Source organism: Anas acuta, chromosome 1, assembly GCF_963932015.1.
Source record: "Anas acuta chromosome 1, bAnaAcu1.1, whole genome shotgun sequence".
In the NCBI taxonomy this organism is placed as follows: Eukaryota; Metazoa; Chordata; class Aves; order Anseriformes; family Anatidae; genus Anas; species Anas acuta.
This window is the reverse complement of record NC_088979.1, coordinates 161,073,591-161,086,875: the sequence shown is the minus strand read 5'-3', so window position 1 is coordinate 161,086,875 and position 13,285 is coordinate 161,073,591. Positions and strand designations below refer to the sequence as shown.

Below are 13,285 nucleotides of genomic sequence, written 5' to 3'. Positions count from 1 at the left end.
CGTCGCCTCCCGGGGCCGCCCCGCGGCGCCCGCCCCCTGTCGGAGGCGCCCCGGGGCGGAGGCGCGGAGGAGAGCCCGCCCCTGCCCTGCCCCGCCGCAGTCCTCAACCAGGTCGGACCGCCGGCAATATAGGGGAGCGCGGGCGGCCGTTCCCGCCACTCGCTGTTGGGGCAGAGCGCGGCGGCACCATGTCCGGCAGAGGCAAGGGCGGGAAGGGGCTCGGCAAGGGGGGTGCCAAGCGGCACCGCAAGGTGCTGCGCGACAACATCCAGGGCATCACCAAGCCGGCCATCCGGCGCCTGGCGCGGCGCGGCGGCGTCAAGCGCATCTCGGGGCTCATCTACGAGGAGACGCGCGGCGTGCTCAAGGTCTTCCTGGAGAACGTGATCCGCGACGCCGTCACCTACACCGAGCACGCCAAGCGCAAGACGGTCACGGCCATGGACGTGGTCTACGCCCTCAAGCGCCAGGGACGCACCCTCTACGGCTTCGGCGGCTAAACTCGTCGTAGGTTAGGACTCGCTTTTACCAAACACAAAGGCTCTTTTCAGAGCCACCCAAGCTTTCAAGAGAAGGGCGTTAATCACTGCTCGCACACGTACTGCTCGTAGTGTCATGATGTACTTCACGGGGGAAAAAGAGGGCGGCTGGGTTCTCCTGTCTTGGTCCGGGATCATCTGCCCCCTATTAACGCCCTGGTCTTTGTCCCTTCTCCTTTCTAAGCAGCAGGAAAACTTGCACTCGGGGACGGGGGGTGGGGGAGGGCTGCCCGTCTTGCACTCTTCTGCAAAGTGTGTGCGGAGAGCGGCTGGAAGGCTTGACTCGCTCGTGCGGTTCGCTGGGCTCGAGGAAAGAATCCCTCGGCTCCAGCTCTGGCCTCTGCCATTCTCCCCCAACAGCCGCTTCCCCTCTCCCAACGGTCCGACGTGGGGCGGGGAGGGAAGGGAAACCAGCGGTGCGGGGGACAAGCGCTATTGCGAGCCGCGTCTCTGCTACCGCCCTCAGAGAGGGGAGGCTCATGAAATGGCGGGGCTCTGTTCCCTCCCGTCCGCTCCCTACGCGGAGAGGTGCGTGGGGGGGGGGGGGGGGGGAATAGGAGCGGCCACCATCGCTCGTGGCGCCCCAGGGACAGGGGAGGAAGGAAGCGGCACGCCCTCAGCAAAACCCGCCTCGCCTATTGCCCTCCTCCCGCTCGCTGCCGGCTTCCTGCCGGCTCCCCGGGCTCGTCTCCCACTCTCCCCCTTCCCCTGGCTCCCCCCCTCCCCCCCCGGCAGTTTGAAATAAAGAACCAAGGAGACCCCCCCACCACCACACCACACACGAGGGGCGGGGGCCCGAACTAAACACAGCTTGCGGACCGCATCCCTCCCAGCTACTTTGTTTCCCACCGTCAGAAAAAAGCCCTTGCACGAATCATCGCGCGCCTGCCGCCAAAACGGAGATTCAGCTCTCTCTGGTGGCCGTGTGGTGGCTCTTAAAAGAGCCTTTGGGTTTGGTGGTCGAGGGGCAGCAGCCTCAGGCGCGCTCCCCGCGGATGCGGCGGGCGAGCTGGATGTCCTTGGGCATGATGGTGACGCGCTTGGCGTGGATGGCGCACAGGTTGGTGTCCTCGAAGAGCCCCACCAGGTAGGCCTCGCTCGCCTCCTGCAGCGCCATCACGGCCGAGCTCTGGAAGCGCAGGTCGGTCTTGAAGTCCTGCGCGATCTCGCGCACCAGCCGCTGGAAGGGCAGCTTGCGGATCAGCAGCTCCGTCGACTTCTGGTAGCGGCGGATCTCGCGCAGCGCCACCGTGCCGGGCCGGTAGCGGTGCGGCTTCTTCACGCCGCCCGTGGCCGGCGCGCTCTTGCGGGCCGCCTTGGTGGCCAGCTGCTTGCGGGGCGCCTTCCCGCCCGTCGACTTACGCGCCGTCTGCTTCGTGCGCGCCATCTCCGGTCTCAGAGCCTTTCCTTGGGAAAAGAAAGAGCAAGCGCTGCCGGCTCTTATTTATAGGAGGTGTCCCCTCCTCCTCGCCTGAGATTGGCCGACAAAGCGAAGCGTGTAATTGGTTAACTCGGAGCATTCCTCAATGCCTCACGGTGCGGTCCATCCATTTCTAAAGGGAACCAATTGTACATTTTCAACGTCTATTTTCTTCCCAGTAAGAAGGGCTTTTTAAAAATCTTCCTTTTTCTAATATTCCTTTTTGTGCCTGTGTGTGAATTGTCGTTGTTGTGTATACTTGTGTACATGGAAAGAAAAAAGAATGGATGTAGTACAAGAAAAGTGCATTGGCGTAACAATCTTTATTGTTGAAATTCAAACAAAACGATCGGTTAGGAAAGATTTCGTAGCCGTAACAACAAAACAGAAGCAGGTAAGATATTTATTACTTCAGTTTTGCAATGTAGAAATGAAAAAGCACTGATTTCCTGTCTTGTAAACATGGAAAATAGTACGTATATACCTCGTTAAGGGCTTCAAAAACGTAAATATAGAGGATAATAGCTTAAAATATGTAAAAAAAAAAATACAATGTGCTTTACTCTGAGGATATTTTTACTGCTCTTCGGTAGCAAATTTCTTCCAAAGGTTAAATGGGAAACATCAGAATATTATTGAAATCTGAACCTGACCATTAATGTAGAGAAATAATTAAAAGGAAATGTTTCTAGAAGAACGAAAGCTGAAAAGATCAAGCCTACGATTTAGCGATTAAAGAGCATTAGCCAGAACACAATGGGCTTAACGCGGGACTTTCAAAATGGCCCAATGAGCTCGGTGCTTCCCATCAGCCAATGGAGAGGAAGCGAGAGGTATAAAAGGGGGTCTGGCAGCACCGCATCTCACTGCTCGCCTTCTGCGACTTTGTCGGGCTCTGAGGCGGACGCTGAGCGATGGCGCGCACGAAGCAGACGGCGCGTAAGTCGACGGGCGGGAAGGCGCCCCGCAAGCAGCTGGCCACCAAGGCGGCCCGCAAGAGCGCGCCGGCCACGGGCGGCGTGAAGAAGCCGCACCGCTACCGGCCCGGCACGGTGGCGCTGCGCGAGATCCGCCGCTACCAGAAGTCGACGGAGCTGCTGATCCGCAAGCTGCCCTTCCAGCGGCTGGTGCGCGAGATCGCGCAGGACTTCAAGACCGACCTGCGCTTCCAGAGCTCGGCCGTGATGGCGCTGCAGGAGGCGAGCGAGGCCTACCTGGTGGGGCTCTTCGAGGACACCAACCTGTGCGCCATCCACGCCAAGCGCGTCACCATCATGCCCAAGGACATCCAGCTCGCCCGCCGCATCCGCGGGGAGCGCGCCTGAGGCTGCTGCCCCTCGACCACCAAACCCAAAGGCTCTTTTAAGAGCCACCACACGGCCACCAGAGAGAGCTGGATCTCCGTTTTGGCGGCAGGCGCGCGGTGATTCGTGCAAGGGCTCTTTTCCGACTTTGGGGGACAAAGGAGCTGGGAGGGATGCGGTTCGCAAGCTGTGTTTAGTTCGGGCCCCCGCCCCTCGTGTGTGGTGTGGTGGTGGGGGGGTCTCCTTGGTTCTTTATTTCAAACTGCCCGGGGGGGTGGGGGCAGGGAGAGGGGGGCGAAGGGGGAGACGAGCCCGGGGAGCCGGCAGGAAGCCTTTCAGGCAGCGAGCGGGAGGAGGGCAATAAGCGAAGCGGGTTTTGCTGAGGGCGTGCCGCTTCCTTCCTCCCCTAGCCCTGGGGCGCCACGAGCGATGGTGGCCGCTTCTATACTCCCCCCCCCCCACCTCTCCGCGTAGGGAGCGGACGGAAGGAAACAGAGCCCCGCCATTTCACGAGCCTCCCGCTTGAGGCTGCTGCTCTGAGGGCGGTAGCAGAGACGCGGCTCGCAATAGCTTGTCCCCCGCACCGCTGGTTTCCTTTTCCTCCCCGCCCCCACCCCACGTCGGACCGTTGGGAGAGGGGAAGCGGCTGTTGGGGGAGAATGGCAGAGGCCAGAGCTGGAGCCGAGGGATTCTTTCCTCGAGCCCAGCGAACCGCACGAGCGAGTCAAGCCTTCCAGCCGCTCTCCGCACACACTTTGCAGGAGAGTGCAAGACGGGCAGCCTCCCCCTCCATCCCCGTCCCCGAGTGCAAGCTTTCCTGCTGCTTACAAGGGAGGAGGGATAAAGACCGGGGCGTTGGTAGGGGGGAGGTGATCCCGGACCAAGACAGGAGAACCCAGTCGCCCTCTTTTTCTCCCCCGTGAAATACATCACGACACTACTAGCAATACGTGTGCGAGCAGTGATTAACGCCCTTCTCTTGAAAGCTTGGGTGGCTCTGAAAAGAGCCTTTGTGTTTGGTAAAAGCGAGTCCTAACCTACGACGAGTTTAGCCGCCGAAGCCGTAGAGGGTGCGTCCCTGGCGCTTGAGGGCGTAGACCACGTCCATGGCCGTGACCGTCTTGCGCTTGGCGTGCTCGGTGTAGGTGACGGCGTCGCGGATCACGTTCTCCAGGAAGACCTTGAGCACGCCGCGCGTCTCCTCGTAGATGAGCCCCGAGATGCGCTTGACGCCGCCGCGCCGCGCCAGGCGCCGGATGGCCGGCTTGGTGATGCCCTGGATGTTGTCGCGCAGCACCTTGCGGTGCCGCTTGGCACCCCCCTTGCCGAGCCCCTTCCCGCCCTTGCCTCTGCCGGACATGGTGCCGCCGCGCTCTGCCCCAACAGCGAGTGGCGGGAACGGCCGCCCGCGCTCCCCTATATTGCCGGCGGTCCGACCTGGTTGAGGACTGCGGCGGGGCAGGGCAGGGGCGGGCTCTCCTCCGCGCCTCCGCCCCGGGGCGCCTCCGACAGGGGGCGGGCGCCGCGGGGCGGCCCCGGGAGGCGACGGCCCCGCCGCTGCTGCCTCGGCTCGGCTCAGCCCGGCCCGGCCCGGCCCGGGCACGGCGGGGCCCCGTCCGCCTCTCGGCCCGGCCCGGCCTCCCGGCGCCCGCCTCGCCTTCCCCGCAGCCGCTGGGGGACCCGGGCCCCGCGGCCGCGGCCCTGCACCAAATCCCAGCCAATGGCGGCGCCGCTCCCCGCCCGCGCCCCGCCGCCATTTCGCGGCGCTCACACAAAGGGCCCGGGCCGGGGGCAGCCGCGCCCGCGCTCTCGGGTTAGAACCTCAGCATTTCCTAAGGAGAGTCGCCTCTTCTTACGTTTCGTTTCGGGCGTGCGTCTGCGTTCTCGTGTGCCTGTGTGTCGGAGAGTTGTTTGCCTTTATCTGCCACATCTCTGTATGATGAAACACGGCGCTTATTTGCTTTTATGGGACTGTGGGGCTGGTGAAGGAACAGGTTTGTGTTTGAAGTTAATGTACCCATGGAAATATGTACATTGCCTCGAAATCTTTTAAGAATGTGTCAGTCTTTGCTCACTTTCATGTTCATACTCTTTCCAAATCGATAGCTACACACTGTTGGCACATAATACTGCCAAGTGTTCCCTTTGCTTTTTTTTCTTCATGTTTGTACTTTCTGAACAGAAATCACAGTATCTTTTCTAACTGCAGTTATGCAACTGCACTGACAGGGAAGAGTACATGATTTTAATGATTTGCATCATAATCATTTTTAGAAAACTAAAGTGTTCACATGTTATTCAAGTCAGAAAATGGAGAATAAATTCGCCCTCCCTCTTTACCTTTTCTGTCATTTTATGTCTTTTTCAGTACAGAAATGCTCTAGAAATGTTCTAGAAATTTACTCATACTTTAAATCACTATAAGGTCTTTAGATGATAGTGACAGTCAACAGCTAATAAAGATAGAAAACTTGCAGCTATAGATGACAATGTATACAAAATATAACACGTGTTTAATATTTCAGTCTGAACATCTAAAATAACTGTCATAACTTTCGATATCCTTTAAAATAGACTTCTTAAATGTGGTTCTAAGGTATGCTGCGTCCTTTTGAAGTTATATGGAATGTTTATGAAATGTTACACTAAATTTTCTCTTTCAGAGCATTGTAACAAAATGTGTTGTACAGACAAAACCAGAGATCTTAGGGCTACACTGCCCCAGACTGGTACATTGAGGTCTGGACTTCTGGACATCTGAATACTACAGATGTTCACAAGAGAACTGCCATTACTAGACAAATGTGTTCTCAGTAGTTTTCAAACCATTTTTATGCCCACTTGTTCCTTATGAGGGGTGTTCATGGGTGGGGGGAATGGGTGTTAAATCTGAGAGCCTGAACATCACAGAAACTGAGTGAAGCTTCTCTCCTTGCTTAGAAGTTCAGCACAGCAAACCCCCTAGCATCCTGGGTCCCTCTATTCAGACAACACAACTTTGGACATAGGCTGGAAATTTTTGTGCATCCAGAATTCTGTACATCAGGGTAAAAGGCAAAATGCAAAATCAGTAACACTCTGGTAATGTATACAGAATGTTGTATTGCTGCATCAGAATATTTCCCACTATTCTGATAAACCTTGAAAGATTAGATTTGTTATGACTTTAGCAGTCTAATCCTTTTTAATCTGCATTTAGCTATGCCAGACAGGTCTCTTTTATAGGTCTATAAATCAATTTGTCTGATACCAAGAAATCTAGGCTTTGAATGGCCCTTAAAGGTTCCAAAAATAATATACATATATATTGTATTTTTTTTTATGTACCAAGCTATGTAGCCCTAGTTCCATCCAACCAAAAAATTAACTTAATTTATTTAAAAGTGATTTATAACACTAATTTACTCATGAATTAATTAAAATTGTAATTTATAATGTTGCTATGTGATACTTTAATTCTAAAAATCATAAATACTCCTGTTCTGAATATATACAGTACTGCTATAAAACATAACAATTTCTCTGTCATAATGCACATATATCATCAAATCAGGAATCTTAACATCATAAAATAATTTCAGTCTGTTTAAACAACTTTATTTTCCTCTTGGGCAGTGAAGTCAACTCAACAAGAAAGCAGCTGAATTTCTGATTCACGATGAATTTAAAGCTTAATCTTAAATCCAGGTTTCAATTTTATTACTAGGAATATCTTCGGTTTTGAAACAAATTATTCTAATATTTATTACGATTTTTTTTTTTTTTAAAAAAAAAGGTCCATGTTCTTTCAATTACAAATTAAATCAGAGCTTTAATCTCATTTAACATTCTGAAATATGAACCATGATGTGAGGGCCCCACCTTTCAAACATTCCTAACAATGAATATCATTCCAGAGCCTTTATACCTTTTCAGGTTGTATTTAATTTACGTTTGTTACAAATGCAGATTATTAATGATATTTTCAGATATACTTCTTTTTGAAGAAGAAAGGGGGAAAAAAAGTAGCCTTGCAGATTTTATTTTATTTTATTTTATTTTATTTTATTTTAATTTAATTTAATTTAATTTAATTTATTTTAATTTATTTTAATTTAATTTAATTTAATTTAATTTTCCTGGAGATAACCGATAACCACGCTTTCTCTATGCACAGACCGACCCCTGGGGGCGGCTGGGGGCTGTTCCCGGCCGTCCCCCCAGGCGGCGCGCTTCCAGGCGGCGGAGGACGAGCTCTGCCGTAGAACGATGCGATTGAAAGAGCTGACCGTGATTGGTTGACGGGATTTGAATCATTAACCAATAGCAGCATGGGATTTGCCATGGACCAATTACAAAGACGTTCGTACGAGGCGAGACGTCACAGGCTTCGTTATCCAATGGAGAAGCTGATAGCTGGAGCCAGCGATTTGCATAGGGCCCCTATAAATAGGAGAGAAATCGCCTCGGCCGCCACTCCGGGCCGTGCAGGGACAGGGGAACGTTCGCAATGCCTGAGCCGGCCAAGTCTGCTCCCGCCCCCAAGAAGGGCTCCAAGAAAGCCGTCACCAAGACCCAGAAGAAGGGCGACAAGAAGCGCAAGAAGAGCCGCAAGGAGAGCTACTCGATCTACGTGTACAAGGTGCTGAAGCAGGTGCACCCCGACACGGGTATCTCGTCCAAGGCCATGGGCATCATGAACTCCTTCGTCAACGACATCTTCGAGCGCATCGCCGGCGAGGCGTCGCGCCTGGCGCACTACAACAAGCGCTCGACCATCACCTCGCGGGAGATCCAGACGGCCGTGCGGCTGCTGCTGCCCGGCGAGCTGGCCAAGCACGCCGTGTCCGAGGGCACCAAGGCGGTCACCAAGTACACCAGCTCCAAGTAGAGTGCCGCAGATCCTGTTTTTAACCCAAAGGCTCTTTTCAGAGCCACCAACTTGCTCAAGTAAAAGAGCTGTATTGCTGGTTTCTATGGGAGGTGTGCAATTAGCTGTGGAAGTACTTAATTTCTTATAGCGGGTGACGTTAATCATTTCACTTCATTTTCAAGAGAAAAGTTGTGAATATAGGTAAGAATTAAGCTTCTACTAGACGTACTGAATAACATTTGATAGGCTGAAGCAGTTGCATGCTATTGATTTGGGCAAGTTCTGATGCAGTTTTTGCTAGCTATTCAAACTCAGTTGTTGGGGACGGTAAGTACTTCATCTATATTGCTGTGATAATTGTTCTAATTTCTAAGGATTTGTACTTCTAAGTGTTACCGCAATTAAATCCTAGTTGGTGCTGTAGTTTGCTTTATGTACCTTACAAATGTTCACCCATAAAATAAAAATCCTATTTTTTACCTACTTCAGTCACAAACAATAGTGTGGGAAGCACATACTGAAAGAGGTTTTCCAGCCGTTCCTTTTCGCTCCATATGTGCCCTCCTTAGTTTCCCTTCCCCTCATTACTATCTAATGGTGTTGTGCTTAGCCCATTAGGGGGAGGAATTCTTCATCACCCTCGTTTTACCACCGACACCGCCCGATCTCGGCAGCTTCATCCTAGAGCAGCTGGCTCGCTCTAGGATGAAGTTCTCGGGGAGAGCTGGGGGCAGGCGGGGGCGCACGGGGCGAGGAGCACTGGGGGGTGGCGCACCCCCCATTGCCCGCCCCCGGTGCGACACGGCCGGGGTTCCCCCCGGGGGGGCGGGGCCGCGGCTCCTCCGCGGAGGGGGGGCTCGGGGCGGGGCCGGCGGGGGGGGCAGGACCAGGCGGGGCCAATCCCGCCCCAGCGCGGGACTTTCGAACTCCCCCGGGCTGCCCGGGAAGGGCCGCGCCGCGCCCCGCCCGGGGGGACCCGCGGCTGCCGCGCTCCGGCTGCGCCCATCGGGGCGGGGCGGGTGGAGAGGCGGGGCCGCGGCGCTGCTATCGCAGGGCTCCCGAATTAGACGTCAGGAATCGCTTCCTCTCTGAGGGAGCCCTTATCGGCCGTGCAGGTTGGATGGAACCGATGCGCCTCAATCCGTGCCCTGGAAAGATTTGTTTCTGCCGCCGCGGCTAGCGTAGCGCTCCAGCTCTTTCTGGGAATAAGTGGGTGGCTCTTAAAAGAGCCTTTGGGTTTATTTAAATGAGTAGACTAATTTCTTCTCAGTCGTTTTACTTCTTTTTGGGCGCTGCCTTCTTAGCTTTGGCCGCCTTAGGCTTAGCTGCCTTGGGCTTGGCAGCTTTAGGCTTCACCGCCTTTGCCTTGGCCGGGCTCTTTGCTGCCTTTTTGGGGCGGCCAGCCTTGGCAGCCTTCTTGGGGCTCTTGGCTGCCTTCTTAGTGGCAGCAGCCGCTGGCTTCTTGGCTTTCTTAGGGCTTTTCTTGACTGCCGCCGCCTTCTTGGGCTTTTTGGCAGCGCTGGCAGGCTTCTTGGCCGCCGGCTTCTTGGGCTTGGCCGCTGGCTTCTTCTTAGTTGCTTTCTCTTTCGTCTCACCCGGTTTCTTGTTCAGCTTGAAAGACCCGGAGGCGCCGGTGCCCTTGGTCTGCACCAGGGTGCCCTTGCCGACGAGGCTCTTGAGCCCCAGCTTGATGCGGCTGTTGTTCTTCTCCACGTCGTAGCCGCCGGCGGCCAGCGCCTTCTTGAGCGCGGCGAGGGAGAGCCCCTTGCGCTCCTTGGAGGCGGCCACGGCCTTGGTGATCAGCTCGGTGACGCTGGGGCCCGCGGGCTTGCGCGCCTTGGAGCCGCCCGCCGCCTTCTTCGGCTTCTTGGCGGCCGCTTTCGCCCCGGGAGCGGAGACAGCGGGAGCGGCAACAGGCGCGGTCTCCGACATGGTGGCAGCCGTCGTCCACGAATCAGGGGAAACCACTGGGCCTGGAGCAAGTCGGTGGCCTCGTATTTATAGAGAGGAGCCGCGCGGTGATTGGTGCGTTGCAGAGCCCGCCCCGCTGCACGGCAGAAAGGTCCCTTCTCCCCGCTCATTTTGTGTTTCTTAGGAGTCAAAAAAGCGTGTTTTTTCGAGAATTTCTGCCACCGAATCGCCCCAGCTCGCAGCGGCGTGGAAAAGAAAGCCTGTTGTTCCCCTGGGCAAAGTTTCCCTTCGAAGAGGCAAAGGGTGAGTTAAAAAAGAGCCGATAAACCCTGAGTCCTGGACCTGGACAGACCTCGGGAGACAGAAACTTTTGTTTTTCCTTCCAAATAAAATCTACGTCGTGGGCACCTAAATTTCCAAAGTAATTAATTATTATTCTTTAAAGGGTCTTCTCTTAATCTGAACAGAAACCTAGGGATTCGAATCGATATTTTCATCGCAAATTGATTTCAAAGAGGAGGAAGTAACACAGGCTCATCTTGAGCACTGAATATGGATTAGAAATTAGCTTCTTTGTCCAAAATCCTTTACCCCTTTAAAAATAATTAAAATAAATTAAATTAGTGCATCATGCAACGAGGCGAGAAGCAGATTAAAGTCTCTTAAAGGACTTTTTCTGCCCCAGAAGGAGATGACTTTTTATAGCATTGCAGCTTGTACTGTGTTGCTCTGTGTGCACAATGCAGACATGGTTCCCTATTGCTGCTTTACAGAAATATTTATTCTTAATAAAGTACGTGGCATCAAAATTTCAAACAGCCAGTTGTTATTAACAATTATAACTGATACCCTGACAATTTATAATTCGGTATTGTTTTTATTTTGATCCAGTTTGATTGGTGAAAATCTGAGTCATCATTATCTAGGGAGACAGCGCTGCAGACGATTTTCCATTTTTCTAAACTGTAAAACTTTCTCAAGTCATTCTTTACACCTCTCCTTCCAGAACAGATTGCTAAATATTACATTTTTTACTGTACAGTGACTGATTCCTACATTGGAAGTGATATTAATAACAACATCTAATTGATGCATTTGTTGTTCTAAAGCGAGTGGCTGCTAGCAAGAGGGGGAAGTCTTCACATACACTTTATCAAGACCATAAAATAAACACGTTTTTTTTTCTTATTATCAGAAGATTCTTGTTTTAATTCCCCATGCTCTTTTCATTATTGTCCACAGCCCTTTGTTTTTCCAAAGACCACCCATAAGCTGTTCTTTACCTCTTGCTGCTGCTGTAACTGTCAGTGGTGCTAAAATTTAGCATCACTTTGATTCACATAATTTCTTATGTTTTCAAATGGAAAAATATTAAAATGTGTTTATTGACCCATGCCCAGTGATTTTTGTTTGTTTCAATATCTTTATTGTAATATTCAGTGCTTTGTATGAGGCAAAATCAAAGTTGGCAACAGTCCTTTTAACCTCAAAGTGCCTCCCAATGATTTCAAATTGTTCTCATTCAGATTTCAGACAGAAAATGGACACAGTAGCGCACATAGCAATGAGAAATCTACATTAAAAATTAATAATTCTGAATGCCTATTGCTAGGGAAAAATGACAAAGTCTCTAAATCCAGAAGTGGTTTGGAGGAGTTTAGGGACAGGTTGACAGACTTTTTTTTTTTTTTTTGACTGACATCTGAGTTAGCTCAACCTGACGTAGGATTGAACTGAAAAAAGAGACTTGCTGGATGAAGCTTTTTTGTTGTAGTAACATTCTGCTTCTTATGTTTATCACCTGTTCTAGAATAAAATGACTCCTTTGATATGGAATCATTTATTTTTTCCTTCTATATATATATGGGCAATTAGTAAGTTATTTTTTCAGATGGAGTTTTTTACTCCGGTGTGCAGGAACACATCAACGCTGTGCTGCCTTTCAACAAAGACCACGCAAATGTTGGTTTTTTGTTTTTTGGTTTTTTTTTTGATCAGGATCTACAGCTCCTTTTACGAGGAAGTGGGTGGCTCTAAAAAGAGCCTTTGTGTTGCTTTTGAGGTGGGAACAGTCCCCGGGTTTTTACTTGCTTTTAGCCTTGTGGCTGTCGGTCTTCTTGGGCAGCAGCACGGCCTGGATGTTGGGCAGCACCCCGCCCTGCGCGATGGTGACCTTGCCCAGCAGCTTGTTGAGCTCCTCGTCGTTGCGGATGGCCAGCTGCAGGTGGCGGGGGATGATGCGCGTCTTCTTGTTGTCGCGGGCCGCGTTGCCCGCCAGCTCCAGGATCTCGGCCGTCAGGTACTCCAGCACGGCCGCCAGGTACACCGGGGCGCCGGCGCCCACCCGCTCCGCGTAGTTGCCCTTGCGCAGCAGCCGGTGCACGCGGCCCACGGGGAACTGCAGCCCGGCCCGCGACGAGCGCGACTTGGCCTTGGCCCGCGCCTTCCCGCCCTGCTTCCCGCGGCCTGACATGGTTCCGACACTGGCCCTGCGCCACCCAAGCTGACGTGCAACACGCGTCGCTACGCCCCCTGCCTGGCCCCTTTTATAGCCTCCCCGCGCGGCCCGGCTCGCCTTCCGATTGGCTGCACCGCGCTCTCGCTCGCTCCGACCAATGGCGCTGCGGATCCAAATCCACCCAATGAGGAGCGGGCCCCGGCCCATCTCGCGCGCTGCCCCCGCCCGCCAGCGGCGCTTCCGCGGGGGCGCTCCCGGGGCGGGTCCCGATCGTGCCTCGCCCCCGCTGGCGGCGGGCCCCGGGCCCGGCCGTGCCCCAGCCCGGGCATCCCATGACGGGGAGACCGGAGGCGTGCAGCTTTCTCCCAGGAGCAAGGGGAACCTGTGCTAAGGCCGCGGTCGCTTAGAAATGCCCCTGTGTTTGCAAATGCTGCTACGGCATCATGGTCGTTGTTGTTCCTTCCTGTGTTAAATTTTAATTTACAAACCACATTTGCAACCCCACATGCATTCCCCTCATTTCCATGTGTGGAAATGAGACAGGAGCATGAAACAAAGGAAAATTCTCTGAGCACTCACCTATAAATCTAATCAGAGGACCATATGGATGTAAGCCTGTTCCGCAGAGCATTAGAGGTCAGTCTGCAATGCTTTATTCAGACTGGAAAACAACTGCACACATAAACAACTTCATCAACATTCAAGATGTCTGTATTGTGATCTGCTCTCAGTTATAGACAGGTTCATATACATTTTTCATCTTTCATTGTTCTAATTACTTATGTTTTCTATTTCCAGCTA

The 13,285-nt window shown here is 52.8% G+C and overlaps 7 protein-coding genes across 7 annotated transcripts; 3 read left to right on the top strand and 4 right to left on the bottom strand.

Moving 5' to 3' along the window:
• Positions 1–146: 146 nt before the first annotated feature.
• On the top strand, positions 147–601 carry LOC137849362 (histone H4). The gene has a single exon (XM_068668925.1). The coding sequence runs from the start codon at positions 189–191 to the stop codon at positions 498–500; it is 312 nt and encodes a 103-aa protein (XP_068525026.1). The 5' UTR covers positions 147–188; the 3' UTR covers positions 501–601.
• Positions 602–1,467: 866 nt separating this feature from the next.
• LOC137849360 (histone H3) lies at positions 1,468–1,970 on the bottom strand. Its single transcript, XM_068668922.1, has one exon. It carries the CDS (start codon positions 1,924–1,926, stop codon positions 1,516–1,518), a length of 411 nt encoding a protein of 136 aa, XP_068525023.1. The 5' UTR covers positions 1,927–1,970; the 3' UTR covers positions 1,468–1,515.
• A 532-nt stretch (positions 1,971–2,502) lies between these two features.
• Positions 2,503–3,332, top strand: LOC137849359 (histone H3). Its single transcript, XM_068668921.1, has one exon. It carries the CDS (start codon positions 2,874–2,876, stop codon positions 3,282–3,284), a length of 411 nt encoding a protein of 136 aa, XP_068525022.1. The 5' UTR covers positions 2,503–2,873; the 3' UTR covers positions 3,285–3,332.
• Positions 3,333–4,210: 878 nt separating this feature from the next.
• Positions 4,211–4,663, bottom strand: H4C16 (H4 histone 16). Its single transcript, XM_068668926.1, has one exon. The coding sequence runs from the start codon at positions 4,621–4,623 to the stop codon at positions 4,312–4,314; it is 312 nt and encodes a 103-aa protein (XP_068525027.1). The 5' UTR covers positions 4,624–4,663; the 3' UTR covers positions 4,211–4,311.
• Positions 4,664–4,813: 150 nt separating this feature from the next.
• On the top strand, positions 4,814–8,183 carry LOC137849361 (histone H2B 1/2/3/4/6). Its single transcript, XM_068668924.1, has 2 exons — positions 4,814–5,257; positions 7,420–8,183. The coding sequence occupies exon 2, from the start codon at positions 7,753–7,755 to the stop codon at positions 8,131–8,133; it is 381 nt and encodes a 126-aa protein (XP_068525025.1). The 5' UTR covers positions 4,814–5,257; positions 7,420–7,752; the 3' UTR covers positions 8,134–8,183.
• Positions 8,184–9,325: 1,142 nt separating this feature from the next.
• On the bottom strand, positions 9,326–10,146 carry LOC137849356 (histone H1). The gene has a single exon (XM_068668919.1). It carries the CDS (start codon positions 10,045–10,047, stop codon positions 9,391–9,393), a length of 657 nt encoding a protein of 218 aa, XP_068525020.1. The 5' UTR covers positions 10,048–10,146; the 3' UTR covers positions 9,326–9,390.
• A 1,841-nt stretch (positions 10,147–11,987) lies between these two features.
• LOC137849358 (histone H2A) lies at positions 11,988–12,555 on the bottom strand. Its single transcript, XM_068668920.1, has one exon. It carries the CDS (start codon positions 12,497–12,499, stop codon positions 12,110–12,112), a length of 390 nt encoding a protein of 129 aa, XP_068525021.1. The 5' UTR covers positions 12,500–12,555; the 3' UTR covers positions 11,988–12,109.
• Between the last annotated feature and the right edge of the window lie 730 nt (positions 12,556–13,285).